The sequence below is a fragment of the Fringilla coelebs genome (genome assembly GCF_963513975.1).
Source record: "Fringilla coelebs genome assembly, chromosome: 1".
NCBI lineage: Eukaryota > Metazoa > Chordata > Aves > Passeriformes > Fringillidae > Fringilla > Fringilla coelebs.
The window spans coordinates 150,136,620-150,157,637 of NC_140028.1; the positions used below are offsets into that span (position 1 = coordinate 150,136,620).

At 39.9% G+C, this 21,018-nt stretch overlaps 1 protein-coding gene across 3 annotated transcripts in view; it reads left to right on the plus strand.

Moving 5' to 3' along the window:
- The window catches only part of ADCYAP1R1 (ADCYAP receptor type I), a gene marked incomplete at both ends in the record, with an annotated part of 117,894 nt that extends 99,921 nt beyond the window's left edge, over window positions 1-17,973 (plus strand). The window contains 4 exons of one of the 3 annotated variants that reach the window (XM_084204682.1): window positions 8,600-8,683; window positions 13,868-13,997; window positions 14,584-14,625; window positions 17,777-17,965. In XM_084204682.1, the coding sequence (XP_084060808.1) occupies window positions 8,600-8,683; window positions 13,868-13,997; window positions 14,584-14,625; window positions 17,777-17,965 (445 nt within the window). Of the gene's footprint in view, window positions 1-8,599; window positions 8,684-13,867; window positions 13,998-14,583; window positions 14,626-17,763 lie in introns of all 3 variants that reach the window. The other 2 variants (XM_084204683.1, XM_084204684.1) reach the window with 2 other exon arrangements.
- Window positions 17,974-21,018: the final 3,045 nt, after the last annotated feature.

Genomic DNA, 21,018 nt, shown 5'->3' on the forward strand with positions numbered 1-21,018 from the left:
GAGGAATGCCAGGGGAGTGGATACTTGCTGCTTTGATTGACACTAATTCTTGATTTCTTTATTTAAAGTGCTAAAATATGTGCTCATTCCCTCCTATACTTTTCATGTGCATTGCTCAAGGCAAATTATTACTTTGGGTTCTGGTTTGATTTTCTTTTTTTGGTTGTTTTTAATTTGGAAGTTTGGGGTGGAAAGGATGGGGGTGTTCATTTGTGCCAATCTTTTCATGTAGGGATTGGAAAAAAAACCTGAGTGTACTCATTAGGAATGTAAGATCATGCAGGCTATGTACCATAATTAGCAGGAGTGCAATTAACAGGGATTTATTTATTTTCAGATAAAATAATCAAAAGCCCTATTCTGCTTTGATTGCCTATCTGTGGTTTCAATTGCTGGAAAATCAAACAGCACAGAATATTTAGTGTGTTTATAATGTCCCTTGGGGCTGTTATTGCTGCTGAACAACTGAGGGTAAAATGAACCTAAATCCCTCAGGTGCCTTTGGCAAGGATAGGAAGATGAATTTTTGGTTGTCAAATCTACTTTCCCAAGGTAAACACTGCCTTTCATCCAGTGCATCCTTTACATTCTTACATAAATGATGAGATTAGACCTAAAACTATTTCCACCTGGAGAAGGGTTTTGTCATCTTATGGGCCACCAGCCAGAGGAACATTCCAGAAGAGCAAATCAATATTTATAAAGGAAATTCCATTCCATTTCCAATCCTGTACAAGGACCTGGCCAGAGCTTTGGCGATTTTGAAATCATGGATCACAAGTCTTATTTCTTGTTCATGAAAAAGGGTTCTGCTTCCATTATTTGGAAATCTTTAGAAGGCAGATTTTAGGGTGCAAGGCCTTGGCCTGCACAGGTGGTGTCTGTGTGGTGGAGGCTGACTCCTGTGCTTTTTCCTCTTGCAGTAGTATTGAAAAATAGGCTGACTTTGTCTTTAAACACTATTCCTGTGGCTGTAAGACATTTTTATGGGAAACTTGATGGTTTAAATGGATATACAGACAGAGAAAAGGATACAATGGTGATTTTTGTTGTTGATGAACTCATGAGATTTTGAAATCTTCCTGGGTTTCACATGTAAGAATTCTCTAATGATGACTTAAAATTTCTCCATGGCTCCATGCTATGATCTGTGGCAGCCTTAAAGAACAAAGTTCTTTGTCCACAAGCTCATGCTAAAAGAGCAAAACACAGACCTTTTCTTTCCCCCACCTATCACAAGAGCAAGCCATGAACTGAAAAAGAGCAATTTTGTATTAGAAGAGAAGCCACTAAAAGATGTTCCATCTCTTGAAAGATCAAGGAGGTGTGAAGGTTAGAAGGTTAGTGAGGGAAAGAATAATGCCAGGTTTTATCCAACACTGCAATTCTCTTTATAGAAATGTTTTTTGTTTTTTTTTAAACATAGCACTCTCAACAGTTCTATCAAGGGCTGGATTAGTCCTAACAGCTCTGTTTCCACAGAGTTTGAGGCACCAAAAAAAGGCTAAACAATGTTTTATGAGTTCCCATTGAAATGTTGGCGTCATGGATCTGGAAATTTCACATATAAACACTTTTCAAAGATAGCACCAAAGCCATCATGGCTTGATTGCCATAACTGGTATGGAACAGAACTCAGAACACCCAGGGGCTCAAGCCAGAGGGATTTATACATAAGTGCTTGAATCTGTAGGGTGCCTGCGGAAATTTAGGATTTTGCCCACGCATGTGCTGTCTGAAACACTTTAGATATCTAAAATTGCTCCAGCCTTGCTGCTTAAAAGGCCACAAACACTTTAGCAATGTGCACATTATAAAGCTTCATATTGTAAAGGGAGAGTGGCTGCACTTCACTAAATTTGCTGTAACCTTGTAAATTTTGCCACACACTGAAGCTTCCTGATTAGCAAAAATGAGGTAGCTTTCAGGAAGAAAATGCAGAACAGATCTCAAATGTGCTTCTGAAGTCACTGCACTTGGTCAGAGTGAAAAACCTAATTTTGATGTGTATTGATATGCTTCAGTTGTCATGGAGATCAGCAGGATAGGGAACGTCCAGTGCCCAAGGCCACTCAGCTTTTTGAATTAGCCACGGATTTGGGTGCAGGACCTTTTATCAGAGCAGCTTGCTTACATCCTGGGAAAAATAATGGGTTTGGAGAATCAGAAAAAAATTCAGAAGTTTCAAATTGAGCACTTGTGGTATTTTTGAGGTCCCCAGGACGAAGGAGGAATTGAGAATCTGACTCCATGTTCTTAGAAGGCTAATTTATTATTTTATGTATTTATAGTATATTAAAGAATGCTATACTAAACTCTACTAAAGAATAGAGAAAGGATACAGACAGAAGGCTTAACAAGATACTAAAGAAAAACTCGTGACCTCTTCCAGAGTCCCGTCACAGCTGGCTGTGATTGGTTATTAAGTTAAAACAATTCATATGTTGGATAAACAATCTCCAACTACATTCCAAAGCAGCAAAACACAGGAGAAGCAATCAGATAATTATTGTTTTCATCTTTCTCTGAGGCTTCTCAGCTTCCCAGGAGAAGAAATCCTGGCAAAGGGACTTTTCCAGAAAATATGACAGTGACAAGCATTAAGTTGGGAATATCCAAAGCAGACCATCCTGGCTGTTTGTCTTTTTCCTCATGCATTGCTCATGTCTATGAGCTGGATTGAGTGCACTGTTAGACTGAAAGGGATAGATCTGAATTTTTCTTTGTCCCCAAATCAGTTTGCACCTCTGATTCTTTGAATCAGTTACTTAATGGTAAATGTGAAGGTGGAGCTGAAGCAACTGGTCGTTCAGCACTTAATGTGAGACTGCAGGAAATGGGGAATAATTCTGACATCTCTGATCCTAAACGTGCTTTCAATTTATACCAAGGCTTGATGCCCACCAGCAACCGTGGTTTTCCACTTAGTTTTTCCCACCATTCACACTTTTGCCTCTATCATATGAGGACAATAGGAATTTACTTTCCTCTCAGTGTCTCAATTTCTCCTTGCCATTGATTTATTGTGTCTCACTTCAGCAGCTGGCATTGTTTCACGTCCAGCAGGAGTAGTTTTACATCTGGAGAATTTTTAGGATGTACTCCAGGCAAGTACACAGCCTGAGGGAGGGAGGGGACAAAGAAGATGGTGCTGTCCCAATGCAGATGGTTTTTTGATCCAGAAAGACAAATTTCTTGTGAAGATCTTGTGGCTAACACTGTGTGCCCAAGGAACTGTGTGGTGCAGAGCAGGTAATCAGTTCTCTAAGAGCACACTCTGCCTGCCTTGGAGAGTAAAAGAACATCCTCAAAGGCCACCAGGCTACAGAGGCTTAATGCAGAATGAAGTCTCAATGAAGGTTGTTGAAACAAATGCAAACTAGCTCAAGATAGGACCAATCCAAAGCCATGTGTAAGGTTCACATCACAGTCTTAGTCCCACCTGTATCATTACTGAGGGATTTCCAAGCTGTAATTCCTCTTTATATTTCCAATGAAAACACTGGAGTTGTTCAGCTGATTAAGTGTCTGCAAGCCCAGGTTTTTTAAACAAAGGCAGTGCTCTCTTTTTTCATGGAGGAGAGTTGCAGAGATGGGTTGTACTGTGAATTTGCAGGGATGTTGTAGAACATGGAAGGCAGGTGAGTCAAAACAGTGTAACTGAAGCTTCAGAGCTGCAAATTACATAAACCCAGTGTAGTTACACTGATGCTGAGCTCTGCCAGCTGACAGGAATCAAAATCTGTCTGTAATGCTTGAAAATGCACTTCTTGTGTCAGCCTGGGACAGCAAACTCTCTGTGGGCTTTGCTCCTTTGCTTTCTTTTGAGGACAATGAGCTAAATCCCATTGTCAGATATTTATGCCTGGATTTGTATATTCATAACAGCATTCAAAATGTTAATTTATGCAAGAATCTCATTTGGCATGGTACATTTTTCTCAATGAACCTCCTTTTGTCTGCTGCACCTCAGTGATGTTACTGCACCTCCATCAGAATTATTCCACAGTGCTTGGGTCTGTGCTCTGCACTCAGAGACAATAACCCAGCTTGGGAGAACAGGAGCTCCAGAATTAATACAGGGCAAGAATCAGGACACAGAACATTGAAGCTACAGTTGTTTTTATTGGAAGAATTCTGCCCTCTGCCACAAGCTTTATTCTCTAGAGCACAGGCAAATATTGGGCTTAATCTCTTCATTATTTAACTCCAAGTATAGCAATGGTGTTCTCCTTCTTTTTAGTCCACTCTGTAGAAGTTAGAAAAGGCAAGAATGAGCACTGTAGATAGGATTTTTAGCTCTCTGACCATTCTGTTTCACCTTCAAGCCTCAGATCTACTCAAGGGTCAGATTTACTGGACAAAACATTCCAGTAAATTCACATTTGTTAAACATTTGTTTTTAACCACAGCATTAATCTGCAAGCAGTCATTCAGCTTCAGCTTCTTATTTTAGTGGCATTAGCAAGGAAAAATAGAACTCTAGGCAACAAGGCTAAGAGTTTGGGATTTGTTTGCCTTTAAAGGCTAGAGACACAGTTTTCTTACTTTTTTAAATTTTTTTTTTCCCCATGAAGAGCACAATATTTGTTGTACTTTTAGCAAGACAGCAGGGCATTTACCTGGTTTAATAAATCGATCCTGCTGGGCTCCTTCCACAGCCAGTAAAGATCTACCCAGTCCAGAGATTGAAATCTTTTAGTACAACTTATTTCACTTTAAACAAGTTCAGAATTGGTCAGGTAAATCTCACTTTATGGCCTGTTTTTCACCAAGCTGACAAGGAAAAAGGCATGCAGCTAAAAAGAATTAGAGGAGATACCGCAAAAAGGCAACTTTGCCCAGGAGCACCTGGGCTTACTCTGTCTGGGTGAGAGGGTGAATGGCTCTGCCTGCACAGCAGGGATGGAATTGTAGGATCTCTGCTCACAGAATGAGTTCTGTTTTCCAAACTGCTCCATCTGATGTGTACGGGTGAGGGGTTTGTAAATGGAGTTGGTGTTTCAAAGGGAAACAAGTGCAGCTTCAGGGAGTGCTCAGCTCCTGAGCAGCAAGGAGAAGATATCTCCCAGCCTAGAGGAGTATCAGCTGAGGGGAAGAGGGCATATGATATAAATTATATATTAGACAGATCTACTTTTCAGTTTTCTCCTCTCTCTCCCATACAGTCTCTCTGCTTCCACTTTGGTTAACTTTCTACTGTATTTTCAATGCTTTATTTCATTGATTTATTTCTGCATTCCTTCTCCTGCTACCACACAGCTGCCAATCCTCCTCATGGCGAGGTTACATAGCATTACTCGAGCAGGGTGCACAGAGACTCTCCACGAGGAGCAGTTTTAATTTGCATGAATCAAGGTCTACCTTTACTGCATTTCCCAAAGGATTCCCCTTCAGCACATTCAGGGACAAGGCACAAACCTCATCATTCCCCGTGTGTCGGTAGCCACCTAAATTCAGAACCCTGACCATTTTCATGATGGATGTACTTGGATAATGCAGCATAACCTCCTTCCCCTGGATCAGCATGCTCGTTTCCCTCCTCTTAAGCGCCTCTGAGACATCTAGAACCGAATTACAACTCCTTTTGCCTCCGATTTGTGTTCTCTCTCATTTGCATCGAGACGTCCAGGTGTTCGGTGGCCTTCAGCCACATCATCCATGGCTCATTCCACCCCGGGAGTGTTTAACTTTTTCTTTCCCCTTCCACCCTAGCACCCTCCCTCTTCCTCCCAGATGCAGCTGCAGTCCCTGCCCAGGACACTTGCGGTGAGACTCAGCTTGTTTGCCTTTAGCTGTCTAAAGTCTCGTGCTCGATCTGAGCAGTCCAGTCGTCGTCTGTGGTCACTCGGGGACGCCAGGGCACCTCCGTCAGACAGAGCATCCCCTGTGCCTTAGGTGTCTCTGTCACACAGGCCAGCTCAGCCTGGGAGTCCCTGTCCTTCCCCTGAGTGAGCTCAAGGTGATAGTTCAGTTTGGAATCTGTCTTTGGCGCGTAGAGTTAGATGTGACCAACTCCGTTCTCTGTGTGCCTACAGAGGTCTGAGGATCCCGCCCTGATTCGTGCAGTGTTTTCATAGCCATGCTCTCATTTTAATTCATTTTTCTTACATTTGTCTAATTTTTTTTCTCTTTCCTGTTTTTTTTTTTTTTTTTTCCCTGGTTCCTGCCTTTTCTGTCTCTTCTCTCTTTCTCCCTTTCCTTCCACCAATGTCTCTACTTTGATAATAAATAAAGTTTGTAAAATAAAAGGGGAGGGAGAAAGGAAAGAAAATGTCTATAAATTCTGTGCTCTAAAGATCTGGGACACTTAACACCATCTAAAATCAGAGAGGTGACTCTATCAAAATTAGAAATGGACAAAAAAAAGTGCTACCACCCCTAAAATATTCAGGTTTTCTAAGAAGTATTAGCATTGTTTTCCATCACAAACCCGTGTGTCAATGTCCCTTCTCTGGGTGTGGAGCAGCAGTTAATCCATAGATAATATTTTCAAAATCATGTCTGGTTTTTTCAATAATTCTAGTAAATACCAAGTGCTGTCACATTAGATCTCTTCACCAGGAAAACCTATAAAAAAATCAATCCCTGTCAAATGAAACAGGACATAAGCAGTAAAGGAAACATGGATGGGAATTTATTTCTAGGTTGCCATGGCAACATTAAGAATATCATTGAAGGCCACAAATCTCTACAACAACCCATGGCTAAAACTTTTCAAAGTGCTTATTGATTTTTAGATGTTTCCTTTTCAGGTTCTCTTCCTTAATATGCCTTGTAAGTGCTTCTTTTCAACACAGGCTGAGCAGCCCTCTTGTGGTAAAAATTGGTCTGAGAAATGTGCTTCAGATCAAGTGATCAAAAAAATGAGTGGCACTCAAAATCCATAGTCACTTCTGAAAGCCTCAGTCACAATAAAATGGAACTATCCCTTAAACCTCCTTGCTCATTTTTGATCAGCCTAAGTGGACAATTAATGCCCAACTCAGCTCTGTGAAAAGCAGGTGGTACAAAAATCTAGCACAGAAATTCTAGTGTAAAAGGAGCAGTCGTTTTCATGTTTACTGCCTCAGCAACATGCAAAAAATGAAATTCATTTTATGAGTTGAAACACAGTTACTATATCCATTTGCTGGATGTGTCCATGCCCCAAGACTATGTTCTTTCCAGCTCTTACACTGTAATATTTAATAACATCACCGTTACCAGGCTTTAAATATCCAAAAGGAAGCAAAACATAACTCCAGAAATGAGGATTGACTTAAAGGACTTAAAAGTAGGGAGAAATTTAGTATGTTTTCAATTCATCCTGGTTTACTGCTCAGATTATAAATTCCATGAGTTGTGAACACAGTTCTTAGACTGTGTAACAATAAATGAGTTGGGCTTGTTTGAACAAACTTAAATGTTTGCCTTGAAGGCAATTGCTTAAAAATCACATTTTATTATCCTTTATATTATTGGATATTTATTCTTTATTATCCTTTATATTAATGGATATTTATTCTTTATTATCTTTTGTATTAATGGAGATTTAGTCAGGGTACTCAGTGGTGTTTGGTGATCATCCCATCCTACTGTGGACGTCAAAAACAGGTCAGATGTACCTGAACAATAAATGTGTATTTCTCTCTCAACTGTTTATTCTGATGATTCTCGGGGTCCTAAGGATGTCAATTTTGCTTACACATCTGTTCTGTAAACATCCAGCCTCTCCTGAGGTGAATCCCACCAAAACAACCACATGTTGAAAACAAAACAAAAATTCTCCCCTTGAAAGTCTACAAGAAATCTATATTTTAAATTTTCATGTTTTACAGCCCAGATAGAAAATCTCTCATAGGATCCCTCTAAATTCCTGCATGTTACAGATTACCCTTCTTATTGATTGACTTGAATGAGCCTCTCCAGGCTGGTTGGAAAGGAACTATTTTGTTCTCTGTTCCTAGAATCCAACATGCAGGGATCAAGGTCCTGCTCCACAATGTATGAGCCTGCTGCTTTGATGAGCACACTGTCTCAAAAAAATAAGTGGTACCTCCAAAATTACCAGCCAGACATTCAGACTCCATACTGAGCTCCCTCCCCATCACCAAAGAAGATGGAAAACCAGCTTTGGTGTCTTTACTAGAACTCTTTGTTAAAAACAAGGGATCCACTCTACAATGAAAATGAGGAACGCCTGATCCAATTCCCCTTAGATTGATGCCCATCCTACAAGTTCATGTTACTCTCTGATTGTTCTCCATGAGCATGCAGTCAACTCTCATTTAATCTAGTGTTCTGTGGCCCCCTGTACAAAACCAGACCACGCAGGTCCTGTGTATTTTGGATGCATTAGCACTGCCCCCCTGCCCTCGGGGTGTTTGAGTTTTGTCCGTGAATCAGCACATCACAACGGCCAGCAACAGCCAGCGCACTTCAATTTTTATTTGATTTTTTGATTTCTGCTTCAGTCAAGCAGCTGGTTTGTGCCGTGAGTCCATCCTGTCGTGTCTGCTTTCCATCTTTGTGACGTGTCTCATGAAATGTGTTGAAAGTGACCTACCTTGGCCTGTTCACGATATGCTGAAAAAAATGCTAATCTTGTCATATTTAGCAGCTGCGTTCAGAAATGCTACTGTAAGCCTAAGAGGGCTAACCAGCACTCTTGCAAGATGTCAGAACTATCAACCATTACCCTGTAAGTGTACGCACTCCTGTGACATTACTGTGTGTGTATGACGCATGCTGCAGTTAAATGAGTGGATGAGAGCAGAGGGGAAGCAACCAGAGAGCAAAGCCTTCATTTAGTTCTTGTTGCATGTAGAATTTTTTCTTTGTTCTTGTTCTGTGCTTTTTGCTGGTGCGCCACGATCGAGGGTTTTAAGGTTGTTTTAATTTTTTTTTTTCTTTTTTTTGTAATTATGGCTGATGCAATTGATGGTTCTGGGTAGTGCCTGTACAGAATTAATAGATGCTCTTTATTGTACAGCAAAGAGGTGAAAACCTCCATACTGAGAGAAAATGTTTCACCTGAAAGTTTCCTAGAATGAACTGGGTGAGGTTGAGTCAATCAGACCCTCAGTGGGTATAAAACAACTTTTGTCCATTGAACTGAGTGAAGTTACCTTAATAAACACCCAGGGGTGAGGAAAGGCTAAAGATGGTCTCATATCAAATTAATTGTGTCCATGAGAAGTTATAGAATCACTGAGTTGGAAAAGACCTCTAAGATCACCAACTTCAGTCCAATATCGTCAAATATCATCAAATATAGAGTGAGGCCTCCAGAAGAGCGAATAAAAGCCATTGAGCCAAGAGTTGTGTGAATTAATCACTATGCCATAGTCCATCTGACCCCTTGCCCCTTGCACAGGAAGTCCACAGGTTTTCACAGATTAATGGAATCATAAAGGTTGGAAAAGAGCTCCAAGGTCATCCTCTCATTTTGTTTAGATGAGGTGCAATTTCAGACATCTATAATATGTTTTCTGATGATGTGTCTTCTGAATTTCGCAACAGTTCTAAGGATGTGAACCAACATTTGCCGAGGTGTCCTGACACACAGACTCCAAACTCCAGGATTTTGCTAAAGAATATTTAGTAGTTATCTTCAACACCATTAAGGAAAAAGATTGGTTTGTAACTTAACTGCATATATGGTTATGTTTTTAGTTAGGGAAAAAAACAATTTTTCTGTGAGATTTCATATATCTTTGAGGTATTTAAGAAATAGAACAATGAAGATGCTGAAAAATATTCAGTCAACAGACTGGAACCGTGCAAAAGCAGATAGAAATAGAGAAGACAAAAAGGAGCAGCTCCATCTTCTACACAGAGAGCAGCTGAAAACTAAGAACAGTTAGATAAAACTAGGAGTTAGGTTTAGGAGGAGATAATTTGAAATATAAAGTTCAGTGCCTAATGGACATCCTGATGCAGCACAGATGTCATATCGGGCCTTAGCAGAGAACACAATTTTACATTAAATGCAGTGTTTCTGAAAGATGGGAGACTGATAACTCTCTAAGGTGAAATTCTCTACCTAGTCAAGGGCAAGAAGAGTTCAGCCTAAACAGGAGGTATTTAAATCTATGGTGTTTTGTGTCTTGTTGAAGTATGAAAGTCTTGGTAAGCTCCCCTGTTTTTCAAGTCCTAGGTCTGAAGATGTGGTTTGTGCATGGGAAAATTAAAAATCTGGTATCATTCAGGTGTTACCTCAGGTGTTTTGGAAGTGATGCTGCAGACCTAATTAAATCTTGGAAAAGATCTGTCAGGGAAATTACTGAGGTTCCTGAAAGTCACATTAAAATGTTCAGCATTTTGCGATAAAACAGATCCTTCAGTTTATTAAATGTGAGCTGTGTTGAGCATTTCATTATAATGACATCCTGTGCCTTCATGGTTTGCTCTTTATCCTTCAATTTGAAATATTGTCACGATTCTTTTTTGCACAGATTTATCACAGAGATGAAGAATGAACCTTTATCCAGAGAAATTGGGTCCCTCTAATCTAAACCTCACAAATCTACAGGGCTGAAATTTGTGTGACAAACTCAGTCCAGGGTCCCTTTTAGGTCAATGGATAGATTTAGGATGTGATAAGAATTTCCTTAGGGGCAGGGGATTTGTCCTTTTGTGTCAGTGACTCTTGCTCTTCATTGACAATAAAGGGAGTTTAAGTTTGCATTTAATTTAACTAGAAATAGATGCCATCATTGCAGATATATCACAGCATTAAGTTAAGCAATATATACATAAATAGATGTACTCAATACCAACAGGAGTCACCTCTTGATAAAAAGACCTCTGTAGCACAGAAGAATTATGTTTTTAAAGTGTATTTTTCTCTGCATTGATTTTAAAGACACTTTAAAAATAATTTCATTATCAATATCTACACTATGTATGTCCAAACCTTGGTGAGGTGAATGTTGCTTTTCAGGACTACACACCTTGATGTCTTATTGCAGAAGTTCATATTTGATCAAAGTATTTCACTTAGGACAGCTTTTAAACTGAGCAAGTCTCTTACTTTAGAGTGGCAGGACTAAATGGCAGAACAACTATATGATCTTCCTTCAAAGTCTATGATTTGGAGATTTTTGCTTCTATTTTGATTTTTTTCTCTCGAAAAGGTTCAGAGGTTGAGACTTCAGCAGTTTCCTTAATAAATGTGGATGTGCAAAGGAAATATAAAAGCATGATTCTTTCACATACTGGTCAAATTAGACAACGTTCTTATTTAGGGTTTCTTTTAGCATAAAGTTCTAATTTCATTATTCCATAGAGGAGTGAGGGAGAAGAGAGGACACCATTATTTGTTTGTACTAACACTTAATGGAAATTCCACATTCATAGCCATGCTATTGGAGAAAGTCTTATGTTTGAAGTGATTTTAAGGAAAATAAAGCTGGAAAACAGAATGTTAGCCTTAACAAAATTTATATTCAAATTGCTTTTTTTTTTTTTTAAGTAACCTTAAGACTTTCCCCTCCCTGTGAGAATGTGAACAAGGCTTTTGCTTGACCTTTTGGAGAACAGTATCTTCCAAAGAGCCACTTGAACAATTATTGTCATCAGAACTTCTAGATCCACTCCCTCCAAGTTTCTTGCCTGTCTCAAAGAGTGGGGGAAGAAGAGAGGATTAATATTTTTGGCTGTTACACACCTGAGAATTCCACTGTATCATTTGAGATTTTCATTCCCTGTTGCAGATAAACTTAGACATCTCACAGTACCTGCTTTAAGTCTTCTCTCTTCCCAGTGTTGATGAAAAAAAGCCATTTATTATCATCCATATAGCCATTAATGTCTCTCAAGGTTCTTCTTATAATTAAAATCTTTTCCTCTTTATTGATCTTAATAATCTATAAACTTCTGAATATGTTATTTAACGCATTTTCCTCCTCATTTTTATGACAATAGAGAAGACAACACCTCAAATAAGTTGATGATGGCATTGTATTTCCAGATCCTACAAACTAATTGTGTGATTAATCAGGTGTGATTAACGCCAGAAAAATGACAATAAAAAAGACTTCCTCTGCATCTTCCCCTGAATTAATCTCCCAAGAGAGCAGTGAGACAGAACATGTTAATAGACAATTTTATTCTGACTTTTAGATCAAAACAACATTTTTCCTTTTGTTGTTGTTGTCATGAAGTCTAAATATAAATGATAGAAGATATGGAGAGATTATATTTTTTGTCCAGTTTATTACCTTTAACTTTAGTTTTTTTTAAGATTTCATGACTACTTTAAGACACTTATATTCTTTACATACCTTTTTTACAGAGATAACATTATTTTTTAGACTCCTCCTTAAAATTTCTGTTCTTTTTTATTAACCTGATTGCATAACCATGGAGAAAAAGGACTAGAAAGGACTCCAAAAGCTCTTTTACACTGCCTCACTCCTGTATAGATTACTTTTTTAGAGATCATCAAAGCTGGACACTCTGAATACTCTTTATCACCCTGTTCTGAGGTTGCTCCTCTCTTTTCAAAAGATTTTGGCCAATGTCTAATTTTATCACCACAAGAAGAGTGTTCTCTGTTTTGTGGGGTCTTCCACCAAGACCTGAGGTTTGGTGTCCATCGGATTTCTGGCTCAGGTGTGTTCAGTGCAGTCTCCAGGCAAGAGTTGGGATGAATTTATTCCCATTGGAATCCAAAGTCTGACTGAGAGACACCAGCACTGCACTCATGTCCCATTCCCAGATCACTACTGGAGATAACTGTGCTCACAAAATTCTTGAAAGTATGTTAATTAAATCTTCTAAAACAAACAAATCATTTTGGGTTATCACTGATCATGAATTAGCAAATTCAAACCTGTCTGCAATGTACCATATAGATAAAAGCAGAGGGGATGTTTGAGTTTGAACAAATATGCAGCTCTTTGAAAAATCTTTACAGTTTTTTACCTTCCTTTGTCCTCCGTCTGCCTTCTTCACTTACCTGAACATAACCAATTATATTCTTCCCCTCTGAAATTGTCCTGGAGGTTTTTTTGGTCATTTTGTTTGTAATAAAGCACTTGCCTTATTTTCAGAACATTTGCTTTCTCTTTCCTCTTTTTTTTTTGCTGCTCAATCAGACAGTGACACCAAAACATGCACAAGTCTTTGCTGCCCCTACCCTGGGGGAATTTTATCAGTAAAGGGCTCACATGTAAAGCATTAATTTCCAGCCCTTTTGTTTATATCAGCTGAGCTTAATTTCCCTCTGAAACCTCTTTATTTTGAAGCAGTGAAATAGTTAAACAGTGGAACTGCACTCAGGTTTCCAACAGTATAAACTGAGACCAAAATCAAACCTTCAGGAATAGTTGTGAGTACAGGAACATGCAGGGGGGTTAACTTTTACTTCTAAGGCTGTTGGTTTTGTAGCTTTATTTGTGTGGTTGTTTCGGAATTTTTTTGCTGTGCAGAAACATATTCACACAGACACACACGCACACATGCAGAAATCAACAAAAAGTGATTCAAAACTCCACTGGGATTAAGCAATTGGGTGAGAGGTTTATATTTGTACCATAGTAGCAGTCTGAATCCCTTAGCGAGATTCCCCTCATTTTTGGCATGGTGGGAGAAAATTCCTGCTTTATAAGAATGCAAATAAAAATAGCAGCAGCGAGCATTAAGCATAATTAATGTGCCATTACTGTAGCAGTGTGAAGAAGGGGGAGCAAACTGCAGTGTGTGTGCAAACAGTCTTTGGGAACAAACAGGAATGTTGCATATTTGTTTGTATAATTACGCGGTGTGCGTATTTCCCAAAAGTCTGTCAGCAAAATATTTTCTGTGCTTTCTTCTTTAATTAAAGTGCAGGTTGCTAATTGCAAGGCTGCATTAAAGTTCTTTCCCTCTGTTGTGACAGGAGACTGGCTCGCTCCACCCTGCTGCTGATCCCTTTGTTTGGAATTCACTACACGGTGTTTGCCTTTTCTCCTGAGAATGTCAGTAAGAGGGAGAGGCTGGTGTTTGAATTGGGGCTGGGATCCTTCCAGGTGATTACACACTGAATTCAGCTTTCCTTACAACCAAACCTCTGTTCTTTATAACTACTTTGCATGCACAGCTCTCATAGTGTGTCTCTGCTCATTTATGTGTGTGTTTTGTATACCAGGATTTTGGGTTTGTTTGTTTGCTTGTTGTGTTTTTTTAACTCCAGCTATTTTTTTATTGAATGCTTTATTAAAATAATATTATATTAATACTATATTATAACTATACTAAAAAGATACTATAATAAAGCGATACTATAAGATGCTAAAGAAAAACCTATGACTGTCTTCAGACAGTCAGGCACAGCTTTGAGTGATTGGTTAAGGAAACAAAACAATCCTCAACAGAATCCCATTGATAAATCACTTCAGGGAAACAATCTTCCTAACACATTCCACATGTGCAAAAACAACAGGAGAAGCAAGTAGAGATAAGTATTGTTTTCTCTTCTTCTCTCTTTGCTTCTCCAGGAAAAACCCTGGGAGAGTGAATTACATCTCTCTCAGTTCAGAGAATGTGAATACCACAATTTTCTGTCATTCCTTTAGGATTTTAATTACTTTTTTTTTTTTTCTCCCATTTCTCTAGGGTTTTGTTGTTGCTGTTCTCTACTGCTTCTTGAATGGGGAGGTAAGATTTTTAATATTAAATGTCCTTCACTTGTCATCCATATCCCATTTTCTTGTGGGAGTAACTGCTTTTCCAACTGTCCATTCTAACTCATCATCTACCATAATCCCTGATACTTTAGTCTGAACCTCACAATTCTCAGAAAAAAAAAGGAAAAAAAAAGAAAGGAAGAAAAAAAGGACTTCTTATGTCTTTATCAAACCAAAACATTGGCCTTACCAGAGATGATGGCTCAGATTAAGGCTTCCTGACAGGGGTAGGATATGGACAGGTCTCTCTTAAAATGTCATCCCAGGTACAAAATTTTGCCCTGGTTTTTTTGAATTTTGCCCTGTTCTTGCCAGCCCACTTTCCCTGCCTATTCAGCTCTCTCCAAGAGGTCTGACATGTCTCTGTCACTGGCCAGTTTGGAGCCATCAGCCAAATTCATGATGGTGCTTTCAGTCTGAGATTCATCAGAAGATGGTGAGGACCTGGCACAGGTTACCAGAGAAGCTGTGGCTGCCCTTGGATCCCTGGAAGTGTCCAGGGCCAGGTTGAACAGGGCTTGGAGCAACCTGGAGTATTGTATTTGCTGGGAAATGTCCTGATGAAGGCAGGAATGATGAATCTCAATCCACGTTTTCAGAAGGCCAATTTATTGCTTTATTATACTATATTCTATTAAAGAATGCTATACTAAACTATACTAAAGAATACAGAAAGGATACTTACAGAAGGTTTAAAAGATAATAATGAAAACTCCTGACTCTGTCCAGAGTCCTGACACAGCTTGGCCTTGATTGGCCAAAGAGTGAAAACAACTCCCAGCAGAATGCAATGGAACAATCACCTGTGGGTGAACAATCTCCAAACACATTCCACATGAGCACAACACTGGAGAAGCAAATGAGATAAGAATTGTTTTCCTTTTCTCTGAGGCTTCTCAGCTTCCCAGGAGAAAAATCCTGGGCGAAGGGATTTTTTTCTGAGAATGTGAATGCCAAACTGGGGTAGTGGAAGGTGTCCCTACACATAGCAGGGGGTGGAAGGAGATGACCTTTAAGGTCTCTTCCAACCCAAACCATTCCATGCTCTGTGTGGAACAGTGTGGGGTCCAATATCAATGCCTGGAGGGCACCATTAGTGATAAGATGCCAGGCTAAATAAAAAACCATTGCTCACCTCTCAGCGTGGTCTCCTTCTCCTCTGGATCATCCCCCCACCCTAAATCTTGCCAGCTTTCCTAGGAAAAGACTGAGGAGAGCAGCGTCAAACCCTCCACCGAAGGCTGAATTTTCTTGAGCACCACCCAACTGGTGCCAGCTTCTCCTGAGCCCTGCCACCTTCCCCCCTTCACACACACAGCCCAAGGGGTGTCAGGTGCCCAGAGCCATCCCCCAGACACCACCTGGGTGCCTTGCCAGCCTCACACTCCTCTCAGCACATGGCAACTGCTGCTGGCCACATCTGTGCTTCCCTCTGGTTCTCCTGTTCCAGTCTGCATTTCCCTGCCTGTTTATCTGACTGAATACCTGAAATAATTGTGTTCTGAGTTGATGGAAAAGGGTTCCCTGCTCAATGTTGCCTTAAGAGAAGCATGGAACATCTAGAGTTCATTCATTCTCTCCTCCACGTCTACACATCTCTTGTGCAGCCCAAGAGTTGGAGTCTTTTCCTAAAATCACCTTCTTTTCTTCTTTTCAAGGAGGCTGACTGCAGGTATAGCCTGGCATTGCTGATCTCTGGTACAAAGAGGTCTCAGACGTCTTAATTCAAGGGATTTCTTCTCAGATAAACCACAACAATCTCTAAGCTCATCAAACAAACTTATGGGTTATCTTTGCTCATGGGCATAGTCAAGATCTCCTGAAGCCCCTTGGGAGGAGTGGGGGACGGTTCTTAGCCAAACCAACACAACTAGGTTAATTAAAGCCATTTTCCCTCTCAAGATATCAGAAAATGGTAATTAGAGGATGTCTTGTGCCTTCCCTAAATTTCCTACAGCAGGAAAATGTTTGGAATATCACACTCTTCCAGGTGCAAACACTATTCCCTTTTTACAGAGAAAATTTAACTCCATTCTCTATCTAATCTATGAATATTTATGTGTTAGATAACTTTAATCCAAATAGGAATTTGTAGGTCTTAGAAGGAGAATGTAAGTTTTCCAGTTGGATTTTTCCCCCCTGTAGTTTTTGTCCATACAGTTGAAGCCCCTGTTTAGCATTTTTATCTTATCCTTTTTGTCAATGTTAATCCAGGGAAATCCAGCAATGACTGTTACAGACAAGACAAACATCTTTGGCACAGCACCTCATTGGAGACTAGGAAAAATATATTGGGAAAACATCTCTACATATTTCCTTGTTTCTACACTATTTCATTCAGAAACATGATACAGGAATGAGTAATCAAGTAAATGTTGGTCCAAGCTACTACAACTTTTCTTATATTAAATCTTTACTACTTTATCTATTTATTCACTTGTCCACCCCCAGCAGTGTTGCCAACAAACTGGTAATGAGTGAAAAATAGAAAAGCTGTGGGATGATTTACTTATTGCCTAATTGAACTTCTGACCTTGGATTGTTTTACTCTTGATGATTTACTGTGGGTGCCAATACAAAAATAACCTCTCAAGAAAAGGAGGGTGACACAGATGTGCATTAATCCCAGAGCTGGTCTGCTTGGAGATGATCTGAAAGCAAGAGGCAAAATTTTGTGTAAACATCCATCCATTAATGGCAGGTGAGAGAAGCTGCCTCTGTGGACAGGGTGTTTCAATACTATCCAGTATTTTTGATTGCTGGTTTCTTTGGCTCCTTGCTGTATCTTTGGTACTGGCCAATGATGAAAGCAGGTTTTTTTTTTCCTCCAGGTGTTGATCAGGTCTTCTATGCACCTCTGGGCTGATCCTAAATTATATGAAGTCAGACACAGAACCTGGGCTGGGCTGTAGTTCCCCACCGTATGCCCAGACCTCCTCCAGCCATGGAAAATTAAGTTCAGATTTTGCTGAATTGAGGAGTTTAATAATAAACAATGGCTTACTAAACCTTAAAATCAGTTCTGTCGAATTGTGGGGTTTTTTCTAATCTTGATAATTTGTCAGCATGTCCTCGAGCGGCTAAGTACATAAAAAATGACCTTTTGAAGTTTCTCCCTAAAGGTGCAATCAGAAATAAAGAGAAAATGGAGGAGCTGGAAAGTCAACCGGTATTTTGCTGTGGATTTCAAACATCGCCATCCTTCTCTAGCGAGCAGCGGAGTGAACGGGGGGACACAACTCTCCATTCTGAGCAAGAGCAGCTCTCAGATTCGGATGTCCAGCATAAATGCAGAGAACCTGGCGACATGAGCAGCTGAGGAGAGCAAAGCAACCAACGAGCAAACCAAAAACCATCCCTTGAAAAAGAAAAAAATGAAATAATAGTTTTGGTGGTGGTGCAGGTCTCGCTCCTTTCCTTTTCCCTTTCCTCTTTCCTTTCCCCTTTCCTTTCCTTTCCTTTCCTTTCCTTTCCTTTCCTTTCCTTTCCTTTCCTTTCCTTTCCTTTCCTTTCCTTTCCTTTCCTTTCCTTTCCTTTCCTTTCCCCTTTCCTTTCCCCTTTCCTTTCCCCTTTCCTTTCCCCTTTCCTTTCCCCTTTCCTTTCCCCTTTCCTTTCCCCTTTCCTTTCCCCTTTCCTTTCCCCTTTCCTTTCCCCTTTCCTTTCCCCTTTCCTTTCCCCTTTCCTTTCCCCTTTCCTTTCCCCTTTCCTTTCCCCTTCCCCTTCCCCTTCCCCTTCCCCTTCTCCTTTCCTTTTTCTTCCCCTTTCCCTTCCCTCCCCAGAGGTGAAAAAGCAAAGGAAAAGTGTAAATATCTCTTTTTAACAGTCACTGTAAATACCCAGCTGTACTCAAGGCCATTTAATGGAGAATGTTTAAAAGACAAACAAGAGGCCAAACCCACCCACTCAACTATTCCCATTTCAGAGCATCTGCGAGTAATCCGTGTCCGTCCAAAGTAACAAGTGATTGCTGTGCAGTTGTGATCCTTGGCTGCCAAACTGATCCTACTCTGTGAATGGAGTCCTTTTTCCACTCGGTTTCCATTTTGGGTTGGATTTGCCTATTTTTGTTTTTCCCTAGTCCAACATGTCTCAGCCTGTCCCTGTCTTTTGGCGCGTGAATTTCCGCAGTGTTTCTCTTCGGAGCCTTAGGATGGAGCTAACGTGCTTGGGCTGATCAATCCAGCTTGATTCAGGAGAATCTCCAGAAAATTGAGTTCATGGCTGGATTCAGACATCCCCAACGGATTTAGAGGAACAGCTGTGCCAACATGAGACTGTACATCAGTGCAGGAACTTCAGGCAAGAGCAGTGGGATCTGCTGTGCTTTCCATACCCAGGGACACTCCCAGGAATGCTTTCTGTACTAGCTAAGCTGTGAATTTTCTAAAAGGGCCATGCAGTTGAGATATAGCTCTATTTTTGGCATCAATTGATAGATTGATCATTTGGACTCTTTATAACACAAATAACTGTCCCTCCCCTCCCACCTTAAGAGCAAGAGGCAGTTCCAGGGTGGCCTTTCCCTCCAGATGACCTTGAACCCTCTACTCCAGTGGCCACACGTGGCATTGGTGGCTTGGGGCAGTGCTGTCACACAGAGTGCTGTGCCTTTGCAACCTGGTTGACTTCTGAGTGCTGACTCCTCCCTGCCAGAGCAAAGAGGCACGAGAAGGACCTGGTGGGATCACCCTGGAAGGTAAAAAAACATCACCTGCATTTGGTGAGGAAAAAACCAACTAAACTGAACACTAGGATGGCACGGAAGGAAAGGATAAAGACTTTGGATGACTTCCCACACCTGGCAGTTCTCTCTCTCTCTCTTGGGATATTCTGTTTGTTTCACCACCAATGGTCTTACTGCTTTTCTTGGAGAGGAACTCGAATGTTCTTTCAACCTTTGCCTTGTAGTTAAAGCCACGACTGCTACAAATCTACTTCAACCCAATGTCGATGATGTCAATTCTTAAGAGTCTTTATACAGCGCAAAAAAAAAGCCTCCAGGGCCGTCCAAGCGCTCCCTTCATCTTGGATTTATGAATTTATGAACTGAGAAAAAAAATATATATATATCAAATATATATATATGTGCGTGTATGTGTATGCATATATTACAAACAAAGAAGAAAATGGCATTTTAAATGTGAAGTTTTGAACTGAAACTAATAGTAACCAGGAAATTCAAAATTCAGGCTTGTTCTTCGGTGTTAGTTGACATGACCATAAACTAAAAACAGAAAAAAAAAAAAGTGAAATACTTGGAATTTTAGTGTCAGCTGAGTGTGAGCTTTTAATTTCACTGGTTTTTGTTAGTTGAAGTACAAAAGAAAAAAGAGTTTTGATGTCATTTTAAGCAGAGATTTTTAAAGATAATCCTAGTTTACTTATTTTTTAAAGGAGAAAAAAGAAAGGTCACAGAAAGTTGTGAAAGAAATAATAATTATAATAATACTTACCACTTATATAATCCTTTATGGGAATATTCTGCTCTTGGCTGGAGCCATCTAAATGAATGTAAATTTAATTCAAAACATTAAAAAAGTTGCTTGAGGTCATATTGGTACAGGATCACGCTCTTAAGAGATGGGGACAGCCCTGTCATCTGAAATCTGCCATGGCACAGAGGACCAGCAAATCTGTTTCAATCACTTCCATTGCACCCCACATCTGTAAATGGGATTTATATGATCCAAACACCTTTTTTTCCCCAAGTCTACAGCACTGATTTGCTCCTCTGAGAGCAGATTTTTTTCCCCTCTTCCCAGATGTTTGTAAAAGTCAAAGTGTTTTTAACTGATAGATTAGCTCTTGTCTTTCTTCAGATGTTTCTTAAAGCTATTTTAGAATGTTTCTCCAGGAATCAGGTACTTTGCTGTCCAGACAGAGTTGGGGAAAGGCAGATTTATCAGGTAAATTCATATTTGGCAATTTTCTGTAGGATGGGTTTTCACAAGGATTATACTGCCAACACTGTAAATGTATTCTTTAAAAAAAAAAAACAAACTGTTTTTTGCATGAATGGCTATTAGCCAGTTTTCAATCATTAATAAATTAAAACTGTGGAGAAAAAGATGTCAAATAACTGCCTCTATCAGGAGACTTTTTCTTGTTTCAGCCCAGAGCAAGAAGGTGTTTGGATCTTTTCCTTTTGGTTTGTTTGTTTTGTTTTTTTTTTTTTTTTTCAGTTGTTGGAAAAAAATTGCAGTTGTTTTGCAATTATTCTGAGCTTACTTCTGGGTTTTGTTGTTTTCCTGGCCATCCTAGAGTGCTCTGCAGTTTGAGTTGGTGGATCTCAGTCCAGTGCCTTGTGGGAAAATGTCCACATCACCAAAACCACCCTCTGACCGGGTCCTCAGCTAAATTAAAT